The following is a 23,658-nucleotide window of genomic DNA, read 5'->3' as shown; positions in this document are numbered from 1 at the left end:
TGTAACCATTAACCTACCATCACAGCCATTTCTTGGCCGCCACCTTGGATTTCACATCTTTTTTCACCATGGCCTTTTTGGGGGCCGCACCTTTTTTACAGCTTGGCTGTTTTTGATTAGATTATATATATCTCACAGCTTCTGGGGGTAGCACCCACAATCCAGACCCCTTGAAATTTACTATATGCTTAACCATACTACATTATTTTTGGTATGTATTGCTATCTTTCAGAATGAGATAACTCATAATTTATATGTTTATTCAATAAATGTCAGTCAAAATCATCAATCTCAGGAGGCCAACAGAACTCGGAATACATGAAATACAAAACACATGAACATGGGAAATTTACAGCTGACATTTGAATATATCAAATTTTTTCCTGTCAGGGTATGCCCCCAGTCAGAATATGGTCAATATGCCGAGCATGCTCACTGCTGGACTGATTGCATCAACCAGTTACCAATTTCATTCACCAACTGTTGCAACAACTACACTCCTCTTGTACTGTAACATCCCATGTAGATCTGTCTTTGCATAGGATAACAAAATAATTATTTGGTTGAGATATATAACCGCATGATAATATAGCTACACACTAGCACTAATACCTGCCTGTACCCTGTACGCAAAGATTACCCCACTGACAAAATGTATGCACTTTCACTTCTACAGTATCCTTGACTTTATTACATTAATTTTGCACTACATTGGAATTTGGCAGTTATTTATAATGTGCTCTACATGTATGAACAATACCATAGTATAATTTTAGTACCCAGTTCTTTGAGTAGTGAAATACTTTTATGTGAGCAGAAATTAAAGTGTATGGATTCTATATATATGTGACCAGATTTGTGAATGAAAAGGGGCCTTTCACACACATCCAATTCTATGAACTTAAAAAACCATAACTTATATTAATTAGTGATAAAGTATTAGTCTGAAACTTCCTCCATCCACTAAGCTACGTATGTTAGTGCTTAGCTACTACTGACTAAATTTGAAGTCAACATAGCCATTTCCAATCTGAAGTTATGATTCATTAAAGTTGGTAAATTGGATGTGTGAGGAAGACCCCTTTTTGCAAATCCAGTCACACATCAAGGATTACACAAATGCCTATGCTTAAACGAATGATGCATATCTGTGTGCAGGCGCTGATCCACAAATATATCAATTGGGCCGGGGGTGGATGGCTGGCTTAAGCTCGGTCTTTCATACAATACAAGCATTACTGCACTAGAATATGAAGTGGAGTTTGGCAAAGTGTATATAGTCAAGTTTGCAAAGCACATGCATGCTCTTGCTAATTATAAGGGGTTTGAGGGCATACTTCCCCAGAAGACCTTTTAAAATTTGTCTTCCTGAGATTGAATATGGAATTGCTTTAGAATTTAAAAACTCTTAGCTGCCATCCACCCCCCCCTGGATAAGTCCCTGGTGCGTGCGTGCATGCGTGCGTGCATGCGTGCGTGCATGCGTACGACTGTGTGTGTGTGGCCGTAAAGCCAAACTATATGTAGGAGTAAACATAAAAAAGATTGAAATGAACTACCCCCCATGTTATGACGAAGACTTGAAGTACTGCACATGCCTTAGGCCACTCCAAATAAATTTCCTGTTTCCCGTCCACGCGGCCCGCATCTGGTTACTGTCACCTCTAAATAGCTATTCCATTATTCCGCATTCTTTTGTTATTCTTGCATACTGACAAGCTTATAGTAAAAGCCATCTTAAAACAGTGTCAGCAGTACTATCAAGATGCACAAACTTCACGTTTGTGTTATTTTTGCAACTTAAAAAGGAAGGAATATGCTTTTGTGCAGCTTTTTATAGCTGTGCCAGACAAATAATGACTTGAAAAGCTGCCAATCTCATAATGAAATAATGGAAATGGACTTCCCGCCCGCATGCAAATGTGCCTGAGGTCAGGACAGGAAACAGGAAATTATTATTATTTATTATTATTATTACAGGTAATTTATAAGGCTAAACAGCCTGTTACACCTGATCAACAGGTAAAAAAGTACAAGTAGACTAATTACATACATTTATATATAGTGTTAGATGAATACTGGTCAATCAATTTCTTAAAATCATCAACTGATGCTGCACATACTACTTCTTGGGGTAAATTATTCCATGGTTCAACAACTCTTCTTGTAAAAAAATATTTCCTGGCATCTGTTCTTGAAAAATATTTAAATAGCTTAAATGTATGACCTCTGGTATGGGTAATGGGTGAAAAAGTAAAAAATCAGAATAGTCTATATTATACTTATCATGTAGCATATTGTAGACAACAATCATATCACCTCTATAACGTCTATAATGTAATGATGGCAAGTTAAGTACTTTCAATCGTTCCTCGTAGTCAAGATTTCTTATAGATTTGATCATTCTAGTTGCTTTCCGCTGGATTTTTTCTAATTTTTGGATGTCTGTTTTATAGTAAGGTCCCCAAACCAAGTTACCATATTCTAGAATAGGACGTACTATTGATTTGTATAAACATGTAAATGTATCTACAGAAATATCCGAAAAGGTCTGTTTAATAAGGCCAAGAAGTCTATTAGCTTTGTTAACCACTGCTGAACACTGACTATGAAACTTGAGATTGCAATCAATCAACACCACCAAATCCTTTTCCTCATTTACCTTGACAATGTCCATCCCATCCATCTTATAACAATATCTTGGATTAAACTGACCTATATGTAGTATTTTACATTTAGAAATTTATTTGGAGTGGCCTTAAATTTCTTCAATTTCCACTAATCCTTATTTTACTCTCTAGCTACTTTTATCATTGGATAATATGTATAGCTAATCCCATTATGCTGTCTTTCCATCATATTCATAATCACAAACGGAATGACACTAATCACTAGCTACAGCCGCTCGGCTATACAGCACAACTACATTGGCACTACTGTTTTTGGAAGGGGAAACGGTGGTGGGTGGAGCAAGAAACTCTCTTGATCTCCTCCTTTAAGTCCGCCCCTGGGTTTATCCGTTCAGTTTCAATTTTGAAATTTACATACGTAAGCCAACCTCGAAGCCAACATACAGGATGGCAACAATACCATCATCCCAGGACTGGGCAGAGTTTGCCTCTCTGCCCACTGTTTAAGTGTTTATTTATATTATCATTGCCTTAGTATCTTAAAAATTTAAATTAAAAAAAAAAAAGAGCACGTGAGTAGGGAGAAAAATTTAATAACGAGCGATCAGGTGAAGGCCTCGCGATTAGAGCCTGACTTGATTATTGTGGACAACATAGCACAAGAGACTGAACTTAAACCGTGTGGTAAGTTTACATAGCTATACAGCATACGTGGTGTCTCGATCGTTTCGGCGTTGCCCAGTTCCTTTATCGCTGTCTAGCCACGTGTATATGGATGTCACAAGCTATGCTGAACTACAACAACTACAGGTTTTAAGGGAGGTTTAGAGAGCCCGAGAATCCTGATCTATATAAAAGAATGATCCAGATTACATGCAGACATAGCTAGACCAGCTTAAAACCACCAATATTGCTTTGTAAGGGTATTAGAAATGGTATCCTTTCTTCTACTGTATACAGCTATGCAGCTGCAGCATATCTAAACATGATGAGCTTTAGTAGTTGCGTTGCTCATTAATAAATTGTGCTTGTTGAGGTACTAACAGATCGTCTACAAAATGCATGCAATGATGAATAGCTATATTGTATCGTGTTGCTATATCAGCTGCAGGGTGACAAGCTCACGAAAGTGTAATTTACGCTTGTAGCTAAGTATTCTTGAACCTTTTTTGCTGGCCGACAGACAAAAGATATAGATTTAAAAATAGGTTAGCAGCTACCCACCTTCTTCCCCTTTGCAAATTAAGAGGGATGTTGACAATTACAAGAAGGAAACACACTCGGTGAAAAGAAAACCAAGGCCATACAGGCCTAACAATGGCTTGCCTATACTATAGCTATGTGCATAGTAATGGTCTCCGGCTGGGGTTTTTCTGGTCTCTTGAGTTGTTCTGGTCATGTCAATATAGTTTGTGGTAGCACATATTCACTACATAGTTCCCATGTATACATAGCTATTAATTACAAGGCTTCTGCAACCAGTTCTCCTACACCACAAATAGTCCCCACCTATAATATGTTGACACATTTAACTACCTGACTAGTCTTCCCACTTATGGTTGCCATCTAGTAATTAATTGTTATGATAGTGATCATTCTACACCTACATACAAATCCATCATTATATGTTGCTATAGCTACACACTTCACTGTTGTAATGTGTTGGAAGCATGTTTATGATTACTTGTACAGTTTTAAGTTTGCTTAGACATACGTAAATAGTAGTGAAACAAGGAAGGTTGCCTATGCTTGCAGATATCCTTACTGCAGTCTATACCCATGACTGAAGTAGGGATTAAATGTCCACTGGTAAATCTGCAGGTGTTTATAGGCAATCTCCCTTGTTTCACTATTTCAAATTTTCTTCTCCTTGTTTCTGGTAACATAATTATGACTGGTGAACCCTTGCATACAACATCAAAAGAAAGAATGGCGCCAGAGTTAATGTTTTCATCTGAACACGTGCCCCAACTATCAATTACTAAACAGATGAAGTGGCTTTATTTTGCTTCATTTTCAGCTGTGTTCAGCCCATTACACAGCATTACAAGTAAAGAACATTACAACAAGCTATAGCACCTCTGCAATCAATCCAGTCACTATGGAAACAGAAAATTTTTGTCACAAATGTAGGGAAACAATTACACACAAATGACATCTTGCACTGTCAGCAAGAAGAAATGGGACACAAAGGAGGACAAAGGTAAGTCCATTCTGTATTGCAGTATGTCTAAAGGCACCTGAAGCGATGTGTGACAGTGAATCAATCCATTCCCATAACCTTAGCTACTATTGAGTTAGACTTGTTTGAATGCATCAGGCAGGTAGTTAGTTAATTAGTCAGTCAGCAGAAAATTCCGTTAAATAAATTGTTTATAAATTTCTGTAGCAACTTACCAGAAGTATTTTTGGCTGCTGTGAAGATACTATTGGGCTTGACATTGATTTATGATTTTCTTGAGTAGTTACGTTTTCCTGCTTATAGCCCAAAATAATGTGGCTTTGCTATATGCATTGCTATATACTGTTATATCCACGAAACATCGCTCCCATAAACTGGAAGCCATCCAAAGACGTGCTGCCTGTTTGTTTTGTGATGTGAGACTACCAGAACAAGCAGCATGTCACCCATGATTAATTCACTTACAGGGCCAGAGGAGGGAAAATTGGGTTGGTCAGGCCATTGTATATGTAGAAATTGCTACTATATACATGGTGCTGCCAATAATAGGAGTTGCTGCACAGTGTGCAAAGCACACTCTGTGAAATGCAAAGCATGAGCATTCTAGGGGGGTCTGGGGGCATGCCCCCACAGGAAGTTTTTGAAAATTAGACAATCAGATATGCAATTTTAGTGATATTTCACTGCTAGTTAGCAATATTACCTACTGTTCAGACTTTCATTACTATGTATAATAGGTAGATAATTGTAGACGTGACGTACAGGGGAAACAGCATGAAACTTGCTATATATGGCTCATCTAGTGTACAGCCAGTAGCAACTATAGAAGTGCAATGGGGTCTGGGGGTGCAACCCCCAGGAGCTGCAGAATTTCATTTGCAATTTACAGTCTTGAAAATGCCTTGAAATTGATGCAGTTTTGAAGTAAAACTAGCTAGCAACTTGCAATTTTCCCCCATGCAGCATGGCAGAACAGCATATAATTAATTTATATTTGTAGTATTTACGACTAGGCAGCTAACTGTACACAGTGAATTCACACAGCTAAGCAATAAAAAGGACAGCTACAAAAATGCAGTATACTAGACCGTCTACTATACTGGTTTGTATGCAATGAAGTGAATGGATCATCACATAAATATACTGGTGGATAATCACGAGATCAATCACTATTCAAAAATGGCGTGATGTGGGGTGGGATTGAGTGTTTGCTCAATATCTCGACAGGACGAGTGGGTAGTTGAAGAGGAGTGATTTCTACTCAGAATCTCATCCAGATGGCCACCATGTAATGTATGGGTGTACAGCTTCCTGCCGTGGAATGAGGTGCCTAGTTTGTCACTGCCAAAAAGCCGTTAGGTACAGTAAATTACTGCCAGCCTTCCTCCCAGTAAAAGAAGCCAAGAGTGACAAGCCAAGAAATGCTAATGATTATTTTATGAAGATTGAATTGTGATGTAAGTGTGCTGGTTTAGAATCAAAGGCACCTGCCGTACACGTGATAAATGCCAATTGTCAGCACACATGATACGTAGAACCCACAATCATTTCTGTACAAAACGATGTGAACGTTGTGCTGTACTGTAAGGTAATTGGAAGTACTGTAAGTGTAGTTTTGTGCTTTAGTTAGGCTGAGAAACTATAGGTAACTACTCATGCCATGCATTGTCAATAATATTTGTGAAATTTACGTGAAGATATGATCGTCCAGAGATTGAATGAAGTAATATATTTCAAACTGGTCAGCTAGTTGGTCCAACTCCAGATTATTGGTCCGGCTCAGGCCTGACCAACCGGACCATCTGCTTCGGCCTTGACTTAACTGGCAATCCATCAGCAGACAGCATGAGAAATTACGTTTTACAAGATTGTTGAATTACCTTTACCAGATTACATCACACTAGCACCTAGAGTCACTTGTGGAAACAGTATAAAATTTGTACTGCCTTCAATCACTAGGAACCCCTATAAGTTTAGTTTCTTCCCCAGATCAATCAGCAAATGGAACAAATTACGCCTTTGTGATTGCTCCGTAGATAATTTCAAGATCATACTAAAATCAATGACTGAAATTATTTAATATGTTGTATTATACTCATTTATGAGGTTTACAATTAATAACGTTACAGTGACTGAATATCAATTGGTAAAACTTGTAAAAAGTCAGTATCAGATCTTCTGCTTGTTATAAAATAATGATATTTATTCTAATTAATTACACATTGTGAAAATTTTCCTGGAGAAGTAAATATCTGCTAGTATTATAGTTCAGTTCCAAAAATAACTAATCAGAAATTTGCATCATAAATTCATAATGATGTCTGTATTATGAAAGCAGCTCCACTGTGAAATATCCTGGGTAACTGAGTGATTGATGACTACAATGTTGTGAATAATTTAAAGCTGTAGCTTGACTGGTTTTGTAACTAATTTAATTGATGGGACAGACAGTAATTTGATTACTAAAGATAGCAAAGGTGATTTTATTTTTATTGCTTTTGAGACAAAAGTTATTTTTCTTTGCTAAATAGTGCTACAGTGGGTCAAGGGTTGAGATGGGATGAAGAGCTCAATAACTAAAATCAAATTTACATGCAGAAATACCTAAAGACCTTAGGATCTTCAACAACATGTTTCAAAGCTCCAGCAGACATTTCACTGTCATTGTACTGATGTTTCTTTTGTAGTGATGTTTCTTCATAGCTGTTGGTAGCCCATACTAATAAATTATTATAAAGTGTTAGATGTCATGCACACATTACCAAATTCCGGTGAAAATTATATTATGCATATCTGACTAATTGTTATGCTATTAAAGTGTGTGGGGGACTAACCACACTATGAATAGGTAGCTGTTATATAGTGTATGGTATCATAATAAGTTCAGTGTGTATCTTGCATCATCTGTTAATTGCATAGCTCAGTTACAGGGTTTGTTGGCCATCGCTATATTTTGCCAGGAGTTTATTTTGTTGATTCCTTTATTCAGTATTAAATGGTAAAGGAACTAGTTTACCATCATAAAGAAAAGTTTCCAAAACCTAGCCTGTTTATTGTATACGATTGTTCAATAGTTTTGGCACATGTACTACCTTTACTAAGGTATGCACAATATACATTTTTTTTCAATTTTAGTTCAATTCTTAGCATGGAGCTCTGCTTGTCAAAATACCTGTACTGAAATAGCATCAATACTTTGCTTATATTCTATTAATCAGAGGGTCATAGTGTGCTGGACAGTTATCTTCTTGCTTGACATTTAGTAAATATACTTTCAAATACGGTAAGCAGTATGAGCATTGTATATGATTTGGCATTTGCAAAAGTTTGAGCACCAAAAAGTGTACCAAATGAAAACATTATCGAGGTGGTAGTAGAAGGTGTGACAACTATCATTTCATTGCAAAGCATATGCTGCTTGAATTGCTTTCAAGAATTTCCAAAGACATCAGACATGTTTTTCACTTTACCATCAGAAAATTACTTACCACTTTAATGATGTACAGATTTCTTATCATAGTTTAATGAATGTACTATAATTATAGAAAATTTTAGCATAAGAAGTTAATTCATTACTACAGTAAGGAATGTACAACAGTACATGCACTCTAGAACTAAAGACTGTTCCATTAAAAATGTAAATGCCAAGATATCAATGCATGGTATAACCTTATTGCTTTAGTGAACCACTCTTTAAAGCATAACTAAGAACTTAATGTAAATCTGCTACAGTATTGGAATAACTAATGTGCTATGTGTACATTAGTTGTAATTTGTTTATTAGCACTTAATGTAAGCAGTATAAGGCAACATTGAATCATAGTCGTCAAGAGTATGTATTGGAGTTTGCATGTGTGTTGAAGCTGAGGCTACATTTGTTAAATTATTTGCAATTACTGTACCACCATTACCAGGTATAGAGTCAACAAGAAATGGCAGGATCATGGGGAGGCTATGAATATCAGTTTGTGACAACACCACCAGATTGGTTAATGTGTAGAATCTGTCATTTCCCAAGTAGAGAGCCCTATCTAAGTGAATGCTGTGGTCATACATTCTGTGAGTCTTGTCTTGAAGGAGTAAAGGAAGCTGCTACTGGTACTGATTGTTGTCCAATGTGTCGACATAAGCAATTTGTTACAATTGCAAACAAACAAGCTGATCGGCTTGTCAAGACGCTCCTAGTGTTTTGTACTAATAAGGAGAAAGGATGCAGATGGCAGGGTGAATTGAATGACATAATTGGCCACCTTAGAAACAGTAATGGATGCCTGTTTGAAGATTTAAAATGCTCCAATAATTGTGGGATAACTTTACACCGGCAAAATCTAACCAACCATGTCAAGTCAGAGTGCCCACGTCGCAAAGTTGTCTGTCAATACTGCAGAATTACAGGAGAACATCACTTTGTTTCTAGCGAACATAAGGATCAGTGTCCTATGTTTCCTATTCAATGTCCCAACAACTGCAAAGCTCACAACATTCTTCGCAAGGATTTCAATGAACACAGGAAAGTATGTCCACTTGAAGAAGTCACCTGTCCCAATAATTGTGGAGTAACAATACAACAACAAAATTTACTTGATCATGTCAAGCAAGATTGTCCACAGCGCAGAGTCACTTGTCAGTATTGCAGCATTATGGCAGAACATCAGTTTATCCAGTGTGATCATAAGAGTCAATGTCCCAAGTTACCTGTAAATTGTCCGAATGAGTGTGATGTTGGAAGTGTCTTGAGAGAAGATTTAGAAGAACATATGAAGATTTGTATACTGGAAGAAGTCCAGTGTGAATATCATGTAGTGGGTTGTAAGGACAGAGTAGCGCGTAAGGATCAGAAAAAACACAATGAGGGGAAGACAGCAGAACACTTGTCTTTGACTACACACCAAATCATCTGTACTCAGGAATATTTAGCAAGCAATCAAGTTGATGCTGTCAACAGCAGAGCAGAACTAGCAGCAAAAGTGGGACATGAGTTGGCATCCACTAAACAAGAGCTCAGTACTGGTCAACACAATGCTGTAAAGAAAATAGACAAACTATTTCTCAGACTACAGCAAACTGAAAGAGATTTTGCAACTAAGGAAGAGCTGATAGCCCTTCAACATGAAGTACGACAATGCAAACAGTTTCTCACACAAATCTTTGCAAAAATAGAACAAGTAAGTAATGAAAGTGAGGAACAACTAGCTGGCACAGAAAATGTGCTTACTCTAAAGCTTCAACAAACTGACTATGAACTTGCATTGGTCAGACAAGAATTAGATACTACCAAAGAGAGTTTAATAGATGCTCAAAATAACTTAGCCATTATGCAAGAAAGCCTGAGTTCTGCAAAGAGAGAATTAGCTAATACTAAGACTCTTCTCAGAGCTACCCAGCAAGAATCTCAGAGAACAAGGGATGAGTTTGTTCAGCGGTTGAACATAGAAAGTAATCTTAACCAGAAGATAACTGAGATTGAGTCTAAACTGCAACAGCAAGATAGGACTCGTCAAAATGAGTGCATGTTATTTAACAGATGGTACAAAGCAATCTATACTACGGCCACAAAGTTATCATCTGGTGATCAAGCTGTTCCAGTAGTTGTCTGTATGTCAGACTATGCCCACAAAAAGAGAAATAAAATTAGCTGGTTCAGTGACTCGTTCTACACACATCACAAGGGATATAGACTATGCATAAATGTGTCTTTTGCTGAGCCACATATGTTAGTTGGGTTAGTAGTTATGAAGGGTCCACATGATGACAAACTAAAGTGGCCATTAAATGGTCAATGTGAAGTGAAGCTGTTGAACCAGATTAGTAACAATGAGAACTATTCAGTGACTGGACATTATTTTGAGAGTGGCCACAAGAGGGTTACTGCAGGTGAGAGAAGTGGTCACTACATGTGGTCCTCAGCTAATTTCATTGACGAGGAAGACCTTCACAAGATTGCTCTTACATGCCAATTCCTCAAAGATGATAGCATCTTCCTTCATGTAACCTACAAGCAACATTCCTAACCCAATTGTTATTGCCAAAAAATACTGTAGATAATTTTATGCTTGATTTCAATAATAGTAGCAATTACCATAGTTTATAATTATAGTAGACTAACGAATTTAGGATTTCACAAGGGGCTAGGTGCTGGGTACTTTGAAGTATGGCATATCCAAGATAACAGTAGTAAGCATAGAAGGGATACAGTGGTCCATATTTTCTGCAATTCTTAGCTATACTACACATGTATAATATGTAAAACTTAAGATGAGTGCGGAGCTTAGAATCTCTGAAAGCACGCAGATGTGCATGAAGGGCTACATCCCCAGATACTGTAGCATTAAAGGTTCACTTTAACTGCATATGTGACCGGATTTGCAAAAAGGGGTCTTCCACACACATCCAATTGACCACTTTTGACAATCCATATCTTCAGATTGGAAAAATATTATGACTTGAAATTTGGTCAGTAATTTGTATAAACATAGCTGAATGGATGGAGAAAATTTTAGATTTATATGCTACTTGAACACTACGTTATGTTCTTCCAAGTTCATAGAATCGGATGTGTGTGGAAGACCCCTTTTTGCAAATCCGGTCACTTATACAACTGGAAGCAATTCAAGTTTTGTAGCTAAAACTTAAATTTCTCCTATAATTGTATTTAGCAACAAGAACTGCTTTTTGGATGGTTAAAATGCAAACAAAGTTGTAATTATGTACGTATATAAAGATCAGTATATGCAAAGGTATGTATACAATTTCAGCCTTTGTATAAGCAGAAGTTTGGCACAGGAGGTATCATATTTAATAGTTGTTTTCCTTATAAACAGCTAATTTAAACTGAAATCCTGGCATTTTTGCATTGGCTGTTTCTTTTAAAGTACATTTTAACAACTATAAGCCCTTAAGCTTTACTAGCCTCCTATATAATTTTTCACAACCGCACATTAGAATCCTAAAATATCTATTTCCACAATGACAGAACATCTACTGTGTGAAACAGATCACAATTGTCATATGTATTCATTGATCGGTGAAGTTCAAAACTTCCCACAGTAAACAATTTCCTGGGTGGAGACTTCTCTTTTATCATTGCTTTAAAATGGGCCACACTGTTGAAATCATCTTTTACAATGATAGCACCAACAATATGAAGTGTCAACAGATTGGGAGAGTTTTCTATTAGAGTAAGTGTTCCTTCATATGTCACAGTGAACACACACAGAATTACATGGACTAGTCCACCATGAGCTGACACTGTACTTAAAAATTTATCAGGAACTTCACAAATAAGTGATGATATGTAGAGCTGCTGTAAATTACTTACAAATGGAAATGATAGGAATAGTTGAAAATCAAAATTATTATTATCAGGGTATTCAGTTATGTCAGTAAATTCTAATGAGCAACTGAAATACTCGACATGTTTACACCTGATCAAAATATTCTTAATGGCATTAACACACCGACTTGGTATACTGTCCAACGAGCAATAAACAAGAGAAGGGAAATGAGATATTAATAAGAGACAATCATCATCATAATTCTTACAACTGAGACATCCTTGCTCATCGTTACCTTTTAGATGTAGTGCTTTTAAAGTTGAGCATTTATGATACAAACTGGCACAATTTTGTGCATGAACTGGTAAAACAATTGTATTACACAGTTCAATAGCTAAATGGGTCAATTTCATGTTACTTAATACCACCCATAACTTATTAATATGATTTTCTACCTGTGAAAAATTTATTCCCAGCAAATTCAGTCCTTCAAGATGATGACAACAACTAGCAATGGCATGTAAGCCTTTTAGGCTTGTTAAACAATTTGTACTGTTTTGTAAATTAAGCCTTTGAAGATTAGGACATATTATGGATATCAACTCCAAATGATTACAACGAAGAGATGCACACGAGACGTTAAAATCAGTCACAAAGATAAGACTTACACCAACCTGCAATGCCATATCCCATGGAACAGTGTTACTGTGAGTCCACACCATTGCTTTGTGCACCACTGTATTTCCATGACTACAATTAAGAATCAAATTTGTCCCTAGTTCTACCAATTCAAACTTGCTTGCATTCAAAAATGGACATGTAGCATTTTTACCAAACTGAAGTTGAAATACTGGCACAGAAGTGAAAAGGTCAAGAGGAACTTTGTAACTACTATACAACTTCAGGTGACCAATGTTGTTAGCTGTTGCATGGGAGTTCCATTGTGTCCATTCGCTCAATAGTACTCTCATATACATGCGTACCCTGTGGTAGACAATATTTAAATTTTGTGGCTTACAACCCTGAGTTGTCCATTTTTGCAGAAATGCAACCAGTGATGCTTGTAAGGTGTACTGCTGTGCTTTGGGTATTCGTAATCTGACAGTTAGTTCCTTGAGACTACTGCTGATAGTAAGCAATGATGACAATTGATCGTTCCACTGAACATCCAGCTTCTTCAGTTGCTTCGTATACTCTAAACCTTTTGGTAGATACTCTTCATGCACACTAGTGGTTTTTAACTGTAGTTCTACCACATTGCAACACCACCATAACATTTCCACTAGTTTCAGAGGTTGTGGTAGTCCATCAGGGAAGGACAGTCGCTTGATGTATACTCCACACCACTTGAACATGTTACAAATACATTCCTCTTCCTTACTGTCGTACTGAGGCCACACAAATTCACTCCATAGTGATGGTGTTTCCATGACGCTTCTAAGTGTACGTGAAACATGTCGCAGCCTCACCTTGTCACGTGTAGTAGTAAAAAAAGTTGCTATGTGCACTAACACCTCCATCGGAAGGGTTAGTAAACTTGGAGCCTTCCTCTCCTTCTTAACCACCTTATCCAATTTCGCGTCCGCCATATGAATAGCCCGGAATAGCCTAAGATTTAATGTCAAGGCGTCCTGCTGGGTGCTAAGATTGTCTGCGACTCACTCTTAAGTCATCGACGTACTTCTGTTTTAAATTTCAGTGGGTGGAGTAGTAAAAATGGGACGGAAATTACGGAACAAAACGGATGTACATGGTGTACTGCTTAGTTCATGATTGCTTCGCTGCAACAGCTGTCTGCTTGCTATACACCCTGATTACCTCCTCCTGCTGCTGCTGCTGCTGCTGCTGCTGCTGCTGCTGCTGCTGCTGCTGCTGCTGCTGCTGCTGCTGCTGCTGCTGCTGCTGCTGCTGCTGCTGCTGCTGCTGCTGCTGCTGCTGCTGCTGCTGCTGCTGCTGCTGCTGCTGCTGCTGCTGCTGCTGCTGCTGCTGCTGCTGCTGCTGCTGCTGCTGCTGCTGCTGCTGCTGCTGCTGCTGCTGCTGCTGCTGCTGCTGCTGCTGCTGCTGCTGCTGCTGCTGCTGCTGCTGCTGCTGCTGCTGCTGCTGCTGCTGCTGCTGCTGCTGCTGCTGCTGCTGCTGCTGCTGCTGCTGCTGCTGCTGCTGCTGCTGCTGCTGCTGCTGCTGCTGCTGCTGCTGCTGCTGCTGCTGCTGCTGCTGCTGCTGCTGCTGCTGCTGCTGCTGCTGCTGCTGCTGCTGCTGCTGCTGCTGCTGCTGCTGCTGCTGATTTGTCAATAGCAACCATGTCTAAAAATTCTATGGTATTTGAGCTCGGTACGTCACATTAAAAATGAGTCTAGACTTTAACATGGGCGCGCCTCTACTCACGTGAGTTCAGTACCTGTTTCTCCGCGTAACACAACATTACGAATGACCTATTGGTGATTATGTAGATGGTATATATCTGTTTACCAGATAGCGCTGAACTGGTTTGATAGCTTCGGTATGGAAGGTACATAACTGGTTTATGTCACTGGCACAGTATATGTGTACACCAAGCATAGCCTCATGTATGTGTAGATGTGTAGGGCTGAGGCAATCATTTTCTGAGTTGTTTAATTCCAATGTAGTGTTAGCAGCAATTCTGTCCCCTAAGGAAGAGTAAAGTAAAATAATGTCCTAAGTAATGCAGTGTTACACTCAACCTGCCCAGGTCAGGCAGTGGTGGGGAATTGCAATAGTTATTAGAGCCAGGTGGTGTGTGTTGTGATGATGGTAAGAGGCCAGTTGGTATGTCATTGATTCCTTGGTCACGGGACTTACCCTTGCTCTAGGACTTTACCTGTTCAAACACCCTGGCCCCATCTAATTTATCCACTTCTGCTAGTGGTGCCAGCCGGCTGGCAAACTCTGCAGAGTCTGATAAGTTCAGAAAGTATTCTTCTCTGACTCTATCATTTCATTTCTCCCCTCTATGCGTTGAGACCCTGGATGCTTGGGGATCATGTGCATGCTCATTAGTGAGGCGGATAGGTTCCCCGGGTAATGGAACAGTCTGGTGATAATAGGGCCACCCAATTTTTGATTCAGAATGTTGCTATTGATGTGCAACGTGACAACGCTACTTCTGTAATGGCAACAATTCCTTCTTCTCAGAATTGGGCAGAGATTGCCTCTCTTCCCACTGTTTGAGCCAAGGTTTGAGCGTTTATTATTGATTTATATTATTATTATCTTTTCTGTATTGTTATTAGACAATTCTGCTTACATGCATGTGCCTCTATGTCGAGGACAACTTAGGTAGAAACGAGTTGAGTATCCACGGCCCAATCAGAAGTATGTGGGGTGTGACAGAAGCACCCAGGGATCCATGAGGACCCATTTACTTCACAATGCTTATACATTCTATACTTGTACTGGGCACCTCTGTAACTCACAGCAGCTAGTCTTGCAAAGCCAATCCACCTATTCTCCATCGTGGTGTGCCTTACTTATAAGAGCCTCTGAAAAAGGGTCTGCAGCTGACTGCATATGTGTTAGGCCACTTGTATTGACAATGAGCACACTAGCCTAATACGTTACCTAGTTACTAAAGTTCAGAGACTCTGCACAAGCAAGTATTCTGGGGAAATAACATTAGTGAAGTGATCACTGCATGCATAGATAGCATGTTGCATGCTAAACAAGTAGCTTGACAAATAGACTTTGGTCTTGCTTTAGGCATCATGTTTGATACGAAGGTGAAGCCATGTCCTTGATTAATTCCACCAGCTGAGTTGCTAAAGGTATGAAGAATGGGTGGCCTATGTTAAGTCCAGTCCAGCTGTACTCTTTTCAAAGATGGTAGACACTTATAATTTCTATTGTGTGAGGCACCGTGACATAGAACAGAGTATGTGTGATTATCTACTCTGATTTACAAAGGTATATATCTAGTACAAGTATAGAAGGTATAAACATTGAAAAAATTTGGGTCCCCAGGTCCCAGGTCCACTGTTTATACCTACCCCTTTTGGGCACATGCAAAAGTTGTAGGAAAACTTCATTATTGATTATTGTGACTGGATTTTGGAAAAACGTTCCAAATTGCACTTTAGAAGTTTTGAGATAAACGGTTTTAAAGAATTCAAGTCAGCATAACTCGCCAAGGGTAACAAGCATGTGTATGAAATTTATACTAAAGATGCATCAATCTAATACCTTTCAGACCACTTCCAGTACTTGTAGCTGCTTGTAGAGTTTCCTGCCAAATAAGATATGAGCAAAGTAGTATCACGAGTGCTCACAAAAGGGTGGGGGTGGCGGGGTGGGGTGGGGTGGGGTGGGCAAGAGATGAATTTCAAATGGAGGCAGACCACAATTGGAGTCTAGACACAAGATTACAGGGCTGTGCTGGCTTCTTAGTGGCTGATATGTAACAATATCCACAGAAAAAATGTTTGGCCGACATTATCAGGCCATCCACCAGTAAACTGCTGATTCTTTCCAAGCCAGATCTTTCACAAGGCCATTCGAGCTCTCCACATCGCCCAGAAAAGACATGTTAAAACCAGTTTGAGTAGTCAAACTTAGTAATACAAGTGTTAGTTTGATTTTGCCTGATGTGTGATTTGGATTGGTTTTGTAAAATCTGGTTACAATTTTCAGCACTTATAATATTTTTTTGCACATTTGGACAAAGCAACTATTAAACCTTCTTGCCATGAAGTCTCACACTCAAAGCTTCTTTCTGCTAGGAGATATGGATGATTGTATCAGACCATGTAGTAATTTCACTATGCGTGGGACACCAATTAACTTATGAATTGGGTGATTTGTAGGCCTGTAGTGATTATGCCAGCATAATTTGGCATAATGGGTAGGCAAAAGCATTGAGCATAATGCCAGCATAATAGGCACAATTTTTGTGCTTCGGATTTCAGAGAAGCTGCAACTCTGTATATATATTGCATGATCCACAATAGAACAGTATATACAAACACAGTAAAAATTGAAATACTATTGTGAATAACTGTACCCTTGGAGAAATTGAATAAACATATGGATGTACTATCTCCAGATCCGTAGTGCCAGGTGACAACATGTGGATCGGCTTGGCTGCCATCCCATTTTCTATAGCAGGGCCACGATTACTACGATCACCTCAATTAGCACACAACTGATTCAGAACTAGGTATAAAAATGCAATTTGTACCTAATAAACAACTTACAGTAGCTTTGACTCCAATTTGCACTAAACGAGCAGCAGCGAATAGTGTGGTAATTTGTGTGACAACACCTCGGACATCATTTGGACCCATGCACTGGGCGAAAAGTTCCATGTCAGCTTGTAGTACATGAGTATAAAATGTGTATGAAATGTGTCATTTAAACAACATTTCATTTTAGAAAATTCATGGATTTTGGTGGAGTTTCCTACAGAGGATAGAGAAAGATTTACTGCATCTAGAATGGTGCTGGAAATGAGGCAGTAAAGAAATGTACATTTCAACACTGTGAAATGCATGCAGCATGTAAAAAATCCCTGTACTGAAATCAACATTTTCTATATTGTGCATCTGCTTTATAGTGCACTAGTCACTTCCATGTTGTATTTGCTACCCACAATACAGTATATATACCATATTTCATTAATAAGAAATAATGGCACATCATTTGTACAACAACTATAATACAAGATGATTGGCTATGTTTCACTTGAGTTCACAAAGTTCTTGATCTTGATCAAAATGACCAATAAACATGCCATCAGGATTCCAAGGGATGTTACATTCTCAATAACACTAATTCCCCATGGACTTGCTGTTCTACTTGAGTCAGTTGAGTGAAGCTTTCTTCTCATAATCTACTACTAGCTAGTTCTTGACAGTGTGTTATAGCTAGCACCTGTAAAATATCGTTAAAATAAAATATTGCTATGCATGGCAAGTGTAGCAAACCTTAGTCACTCATAACTTTCACAAGATCCAGCCATGATCACAAGTTTCTCCACCACCAAATAGACATCTACAAAAGATTACTCATTTTTCCACGAACAATACCAGAATTTAACCAGCAATTTAATCTGCTACCACAAGACATCATCAGCGGTCTAAATTTTAAAAGAATTTTGTCACTTCCTTAACAACTTTAGCCAGTGATGTTAATGGGATCCAGCAGCCATACAATGACAGATAATAATAACGAATCATGAATAATTAGCCACATCTGCTTACCTCACAGTTGCTACAAATGCAGCTCTTCCTATGTCTTTCTGAAAAGTTCCATATGTTAGGCTAGTTTGCACACTTGCAGTCATCTAAGTAGACTTAACCAATTCACTGTGAGGTAGTGTACTAGAGGCGATTAATGCTTTTGGCATGCACCCAGCTGACTCTCAATCGGGGGTACAATATCCTCTATATCCCTTTCACCAGCAAACAACCTTGATCCATGTTATTATTTTGTAGCTGCCAAATGAGTGTAGCACTAGTACTGCAGCTAGGTGTAGCACTGTAGCTGGCTACGTACTAGTGTAGCAAAGCTAGGTTAAGTAGCATAGCTAATATAATATGCATGGGGTCGCTGGCAACTGAAAACAATGGGAGAGACGATATCTACAAACAATATCAAGATAACAGTGACAACAATGCTGTTACAGTCTTATTATAGTTGTACCTGCAGGTAAGTCTTCCGTGGAGCGCAAGCACTGTTCTAGTTCTGAATGACGTAATATAGTCAGGTTCACTATGTACTTTTGTTCAAATTTTATGGGGATTAGCAAACCTATACATTTTTGGAAAGCTTAGAGCATGAGGAATCTGAAAATCAATGTTTACATTTGCACAGATTTCTGCAAGGTCAGCATTTTTAAATTTCAAAACAGTAGCTAATATAAAGTAAAAATTCCTGGTATATCAATTTCAATTTAGCATAAACTCTCATTAATGAACTCAACGGATTCTCTGATGACATTTTTTACATTCCTATTCATTAGAGGTGATAGTTAATCATGAATAATCAGAAATTTTTACAAACAGAATAGAAGTGCATCCATTCTGCGGCAATAACTCAGGAATAATTTTTAGCAAAAAAATTGAGGAATATTCCAGATTAAATGAATGAGACCTATGTATAAATGGTGCAAAGTATAAGTTTGAATTCCACTGAAACAGTTCAAGCCTAAAAACAGCACAAAAGATTGAGTTACTCTAATAGAGCAGTCACATATTCCAATAAAGCAATCAGCTTTGAGTCCATATTTCTAATGTAGCAGTCACTTTTGCGAAAATTCTAGCTAGTGTGCTTATGTTAGGCATAGATTAACTAATACTAGGTTTGAAAGAAAAATTGTAATTTGCATAAACATTCTCCTTTAAAAGGTAACTTTGAAAATTAGCAATTGGCAACTATGATTTCACCCTGACTAGATCCAAGAGCACTTTTGCACCAGTTGGTGACATGCATTGACACAGTTAATTATGTCAAAAATATAACTTTGCTTAAAATTTATGGGCCTACATAATTATTGTTAGAAAGCTGAGAGCATGGAGATCAGTGAAAATCAATGCATACATTTATACAGATACTTACATGTTGGTCAATTAGCAGTTTGAAAATATCAGTCCATATGGTGCACATTTCTCCATATGTCAGCCTCTTATTTGTAACAAACACTATTTCTATGTTCTCATACCCATATAGAAGCCTTTAAAGTTCTTAGAAACTTAATTTGGCAGATAGTTATTGCATGAAACAAAGTGAATTATTAACATTGAGATGTAAAGTAGGGTATAGCTACATATAAAAACATCACAGCTATGTATCTACGCACATATATGCATATATATTAATATCTAATACAGTTAATTCAAAGATACGAGCCTAACAATCATCAGCACTGTTATTGTTGTCATTTTCGATGCATTATACAGTGCGATAGTACTATATATTAGGGGTCATGCAGGAGCTTTCCAGTTCAATGTATCACCCTAAAGCCAGTCTCAATTTCCTTTCATGACAGCTTAGCAGCATTGATTAGGCACAGCCAAGCTCAAAAATGTCTTCAGACTAAACCTAAACTCTTTCTGTAGCATTTTAAAAATTTAACAGAATTTTACACTGACTGACTGACTGACAGCCAAGTATAACTTGACATACGGACTTGATTTTGCCAACTGCAGACATACAATACATGCATCATGGGTTCGCCTTTGTCTTTGTGTTCTAGTTCTCTTTGCTGACAATGCAAGGTGTCAATTCACACTATATAGCGTGATACGGCTTAACTGTGGGTGTGTAAGCTTATCACCAGTGTTTTCCATAGCAAAGTGATTGATAGTTGAGACACTTCTCATGCTGTTCTTTTTTTGCAACACTGTGTAATGGAAAAAGCATAGCTGAACATGAAGTGTAATAGCTATCTCCATTTTTGCTTCATAATTGATAGTTGGGGCACGTGATCAGACATATATTGTCAGGTGCCCTTCTTCCTTTTGATGCAGTATATATATGCGCAGGTTCACCAGTCATAATTATGACAGTCCTACATTTAATCCCTGTACTTCAGTCTAATACAGTAGTGAAAAAAGAGAGGTTGCTTTTATGCTGCAGTGGACATTTAATCCCAAATTCAGTCATGGTTATAGACTGAATGAAGTATAGGGATTAAATGTCCAGTAGTATATATGGAGATGTATAGGCAACCTCTCTCTTTCACAACTTCTTATATAGCAATTCCTTACTTTTTGATTCCTAATCCAACTTCAATTTTCATTTTTCCTTCTACTTGTATGTTTAAATCTTCATCTGTACCACACAACTGTGCAAGGTAAATTGTTGCAATAGCACTAGCATTTTAGCATGGAGCATGTTACTTGTAAGCCTGTCATTAAAAACATGTTGGCTAGATATTTGACCTTCTTAATTTTTGTCATCTTCTGGATAAGAATCACTCCATTGACAATGGCAACATTATTTGGATTATTTAAAGATGTGTGATATGCAATCATTCTGTCACTGGAAAACAAATTAACAGTTAGGTAACAATGGATCCTATAATTTTCTTTGATAGTGTATCAAGTTACTGTGTGTGTTATCTGAATAATATTTGAAAAGTGTACTACAAAAAAGCTATAAAAGCTGTTTCTGTTTGGCATACATTATTTTCTACCACTTGGTTTAGTAATCTCTGCTGGTACTCTATATTATAACCTAAGGTTCTCACAGTGAATATAAAAACCTAATATTTTCAACGATAGCATCACTCCACCCCTACTGTACAGTTGCAGCAGAGGTTGTGAGGGCAGGGATAATTTCCCAACAAAACTAAGTATGCAGGCTAACCCTGCTGGTATACATATACCAGTAAGAGTATTGTGATTTTCAAGTCTGCCCATAACTCTCCAATGTCATGACAAAATTCTGTGTCATCTATGTACAGCCTATTGCATAACAATTGCATACATAACTATTTCAAACATTTCTGCATGGTACGAAGTTATTAGAGTAAATTTTTCCCTAATTGTATGTGCACTGCATATGTTACAAACCAATTGCAAGTCATAACCTGAACATTGTGCAACTTGTACGTCATAAAATACATGGGTATTGTAATTGTAAGATTGTAAGTGTGTTGTGTTTTCACGGTACTCATCTACTTTCCTGAAACATGTTTTACCATCACCAGAATCAGTATAATTATGCATGCATGATCACAATGCAGCAAAAAACTTGGTACTGAAGCATGCATGTCTGTAGCTGGATCAAGTTTTCCCACTAGATATGTTACAAATTGTTTGTAAAGCAGCTTAATGATCATTGCCAAATTAATTCTCACTACAAGCCATAAATTCTGATCATGCACAAATATGGACACAACAACATCACTCAGTAATCACTTTAAGTGTGTATCTAGTGAAAGTGGACAATAGCTGATAAACCAAATTAAATGCACCTGGTCAAACTATGGAGTTTACTCCACACATACGTGCAAACGTAGTTGTCTATAGAGAAAAGGCAAAGAGCTGCAAAGTGTTTCAGCCTTACCTATTGAATACTCTTGGGGGTAGAGGGCAGGAACAACAAAAGCTGTACATTTATACAGTGACTATACCAAACACTTTTTAAACCAATAATTTACAAGTGCAACAGTCAATACAATGAAATTGCACCTCGGCTTATTTTGTTCACCATGAATTGGCAAATCATGCAGTTGTTAACCTAAATCCACCCAAGCTTACAACAAGCAAGAAGGCTGTTAAGCTTAGAAATAGCAACGATAAAGTTAATTTTTATTGCTACATAAAATAAACACACGTAACTCACATGTGCATGATGGTAGCTAGTTCTACTTTGTATAGAAACTTCCCTGAACAGGCAAATCAATGACATCATGTGTATTAGTTATATCAGTCTGTTTACTGCTTTGCTGTCTACTGCTAAAACATGCGTTAATTATTATCATTGTACCAGCCCAATGGATTTTGTAAAATAGCGTATATTAACTAGTCACATTTTCAGGGAATGGTAACATAATACATTTGAAATGCAATCTCAAGTACCTCAACTGAACATACAAACACGCTGTGACACTATGTGTATACACCAACTAGTGTTGTACACCTACAAAATTTTTGTCACTGGTTAATTGCCTACCAATTAATAATTGGCAATAACCAGTTAATTGGTTTGTTTGTATATTGGCAGACATAATGAGAGTCAACAAGCCTGCTGGAAGGTTTAGGGTGGTACCAAAGTGACCATCAACATCTTGTCTAGCAATAACAGTTATTACAATCACATATTTACACATTCTTTGAGGTTATGTTATGATTGTCAGCAGGGGTAATTTATGGTTTACCAAGTGGGTGGGCAATAACCAGTTTAAAGGTTTCTTCACCCGTTTTTGGCTGACCTAGACAACACCAGTTAATAATTGGACACCATTTAATAATTGGACACCATTTAATAATTGGACACAGTTGTACAGCACTAACACCAACCCAAGTACGATACATGCCATATTCCTGTACAGTAATACTTTCACCCACTGTAAAGCTGGCAATATAATCCACTAAGATCAACTCATCTATACTTTCAAAATATCCCCAGTTTATTAAATCAAATCCTTTTGAGACGTCACTGGAGTAATAATCGCACCATGATTTTAAGTGTACGGAAGGATACGGTATTTACTAAAGTATACAGTGCACATTTCCCGTAAACTTATCTCAAACAACGTATACTTAATCATATACTTAAATTTATGGTGCGATTATTACTCCAGTGACGTCTCATTTTATTTGGTTTGTAATTCGTGATTTAAAGGATTTGATTTAGGCCATACCAAATAAATCCTATGTTTCTCGGATTATTTTACTCTCAAGGATGACCCGGCAGGTCAAAAAAAAAGAAAAAAGGCACATGCATATTAAAATACATACATAGATTTATAATAATACTGTATATTGACTCCCAGCAGAACATTATATAGCTGCAATAAATTATATGGTCAGTGTGCATCTTATCTTTTGCATGTATATATGCCATGTTTGTGCTGTAGGCTCAACCAGAATATGTACATATGGAGCAAGTAGCT

General features: G+C 37.8%; 1 protein-coding gene and 1 long non-coding RNA gene across 3 annotated transcripts; one reads left to right on the top strand and one right to left on the bottom strand.

The window, feature by feature from the left end:
* The first annotated feature begins 3,209 nt into the window (after positions 1 to 3,209).
* On the top strand, positions 3,210 to 10,888 carry LOC136264497 (TNF receptor-associated factor 3-like). Its single transcript, XM_066059251.1, has 2 exons — positions 3,210 to 3,314; positions 8,727 to 10,888. Exon 2 carries the CDS (start codon positions 8,745 to 8,747, stop codon positions 10,821 to 10,823), a length of 2,079 nt encoding a protein of 692 aa, XP_065915323.1. The 5' UTR covers positions 3,210 to 3,314; positions 8,727 to 8,744; the 3' UTR covers positions 10,824 to 10,888.
* A 6,818-nt stretch (positions 10,889 to 17,706) lies between these two features.
* Positions 17,707 to 19,087, bottom strand: LOC136263946 (uncharacterized). Of its 2 annotated transcripts, XR_010704877.1 has the most exons (4): positions 18,738 to 19,087; positions 18,296 to 18,676; positions 18,020 to 18,207; positions 17,707 to 17,966 (listed from the first exon to the last, which is right to left on the bottom strand). It is a non-coding gene; the product is annotated as an uncharacterized lncRNA (long non-coding RNA). The 2 variants fall into 2 exon arrangements; XR_010704876.1 differs by having other exon boundaries at positions 18,296 to 19,074.
* Between the last annotated feature and the right edge of the window lie 4,571 nt (positions 19,088 to 23,658).

Source organism: Dysidea avara, chromosome 8 (assembly GCF_963678975.1).
Source record: "Dysidea avara chromosome 8, odDysAvar1.4, whole genome shotgun sequence".
NCBI lineage: Eukaryota > Metazoa > Porifera > Demospongiae > Dictyoceratida > Dysideidae > Dysidea > Dysidea avara.
Note: the sequence above shows the minus strand (reverse complement) of the source record. Positions and strands in the feature narration are given on the sequence as shown.

Coding starts and splice junctions, on each gene's coding strand:
- LOC136264497 (XM_066059251.1), top strand. CDS start 8,745: ATGGCAGGATCATGGGGAGGCTATGAATATCAGTTTGTGACAACACCA.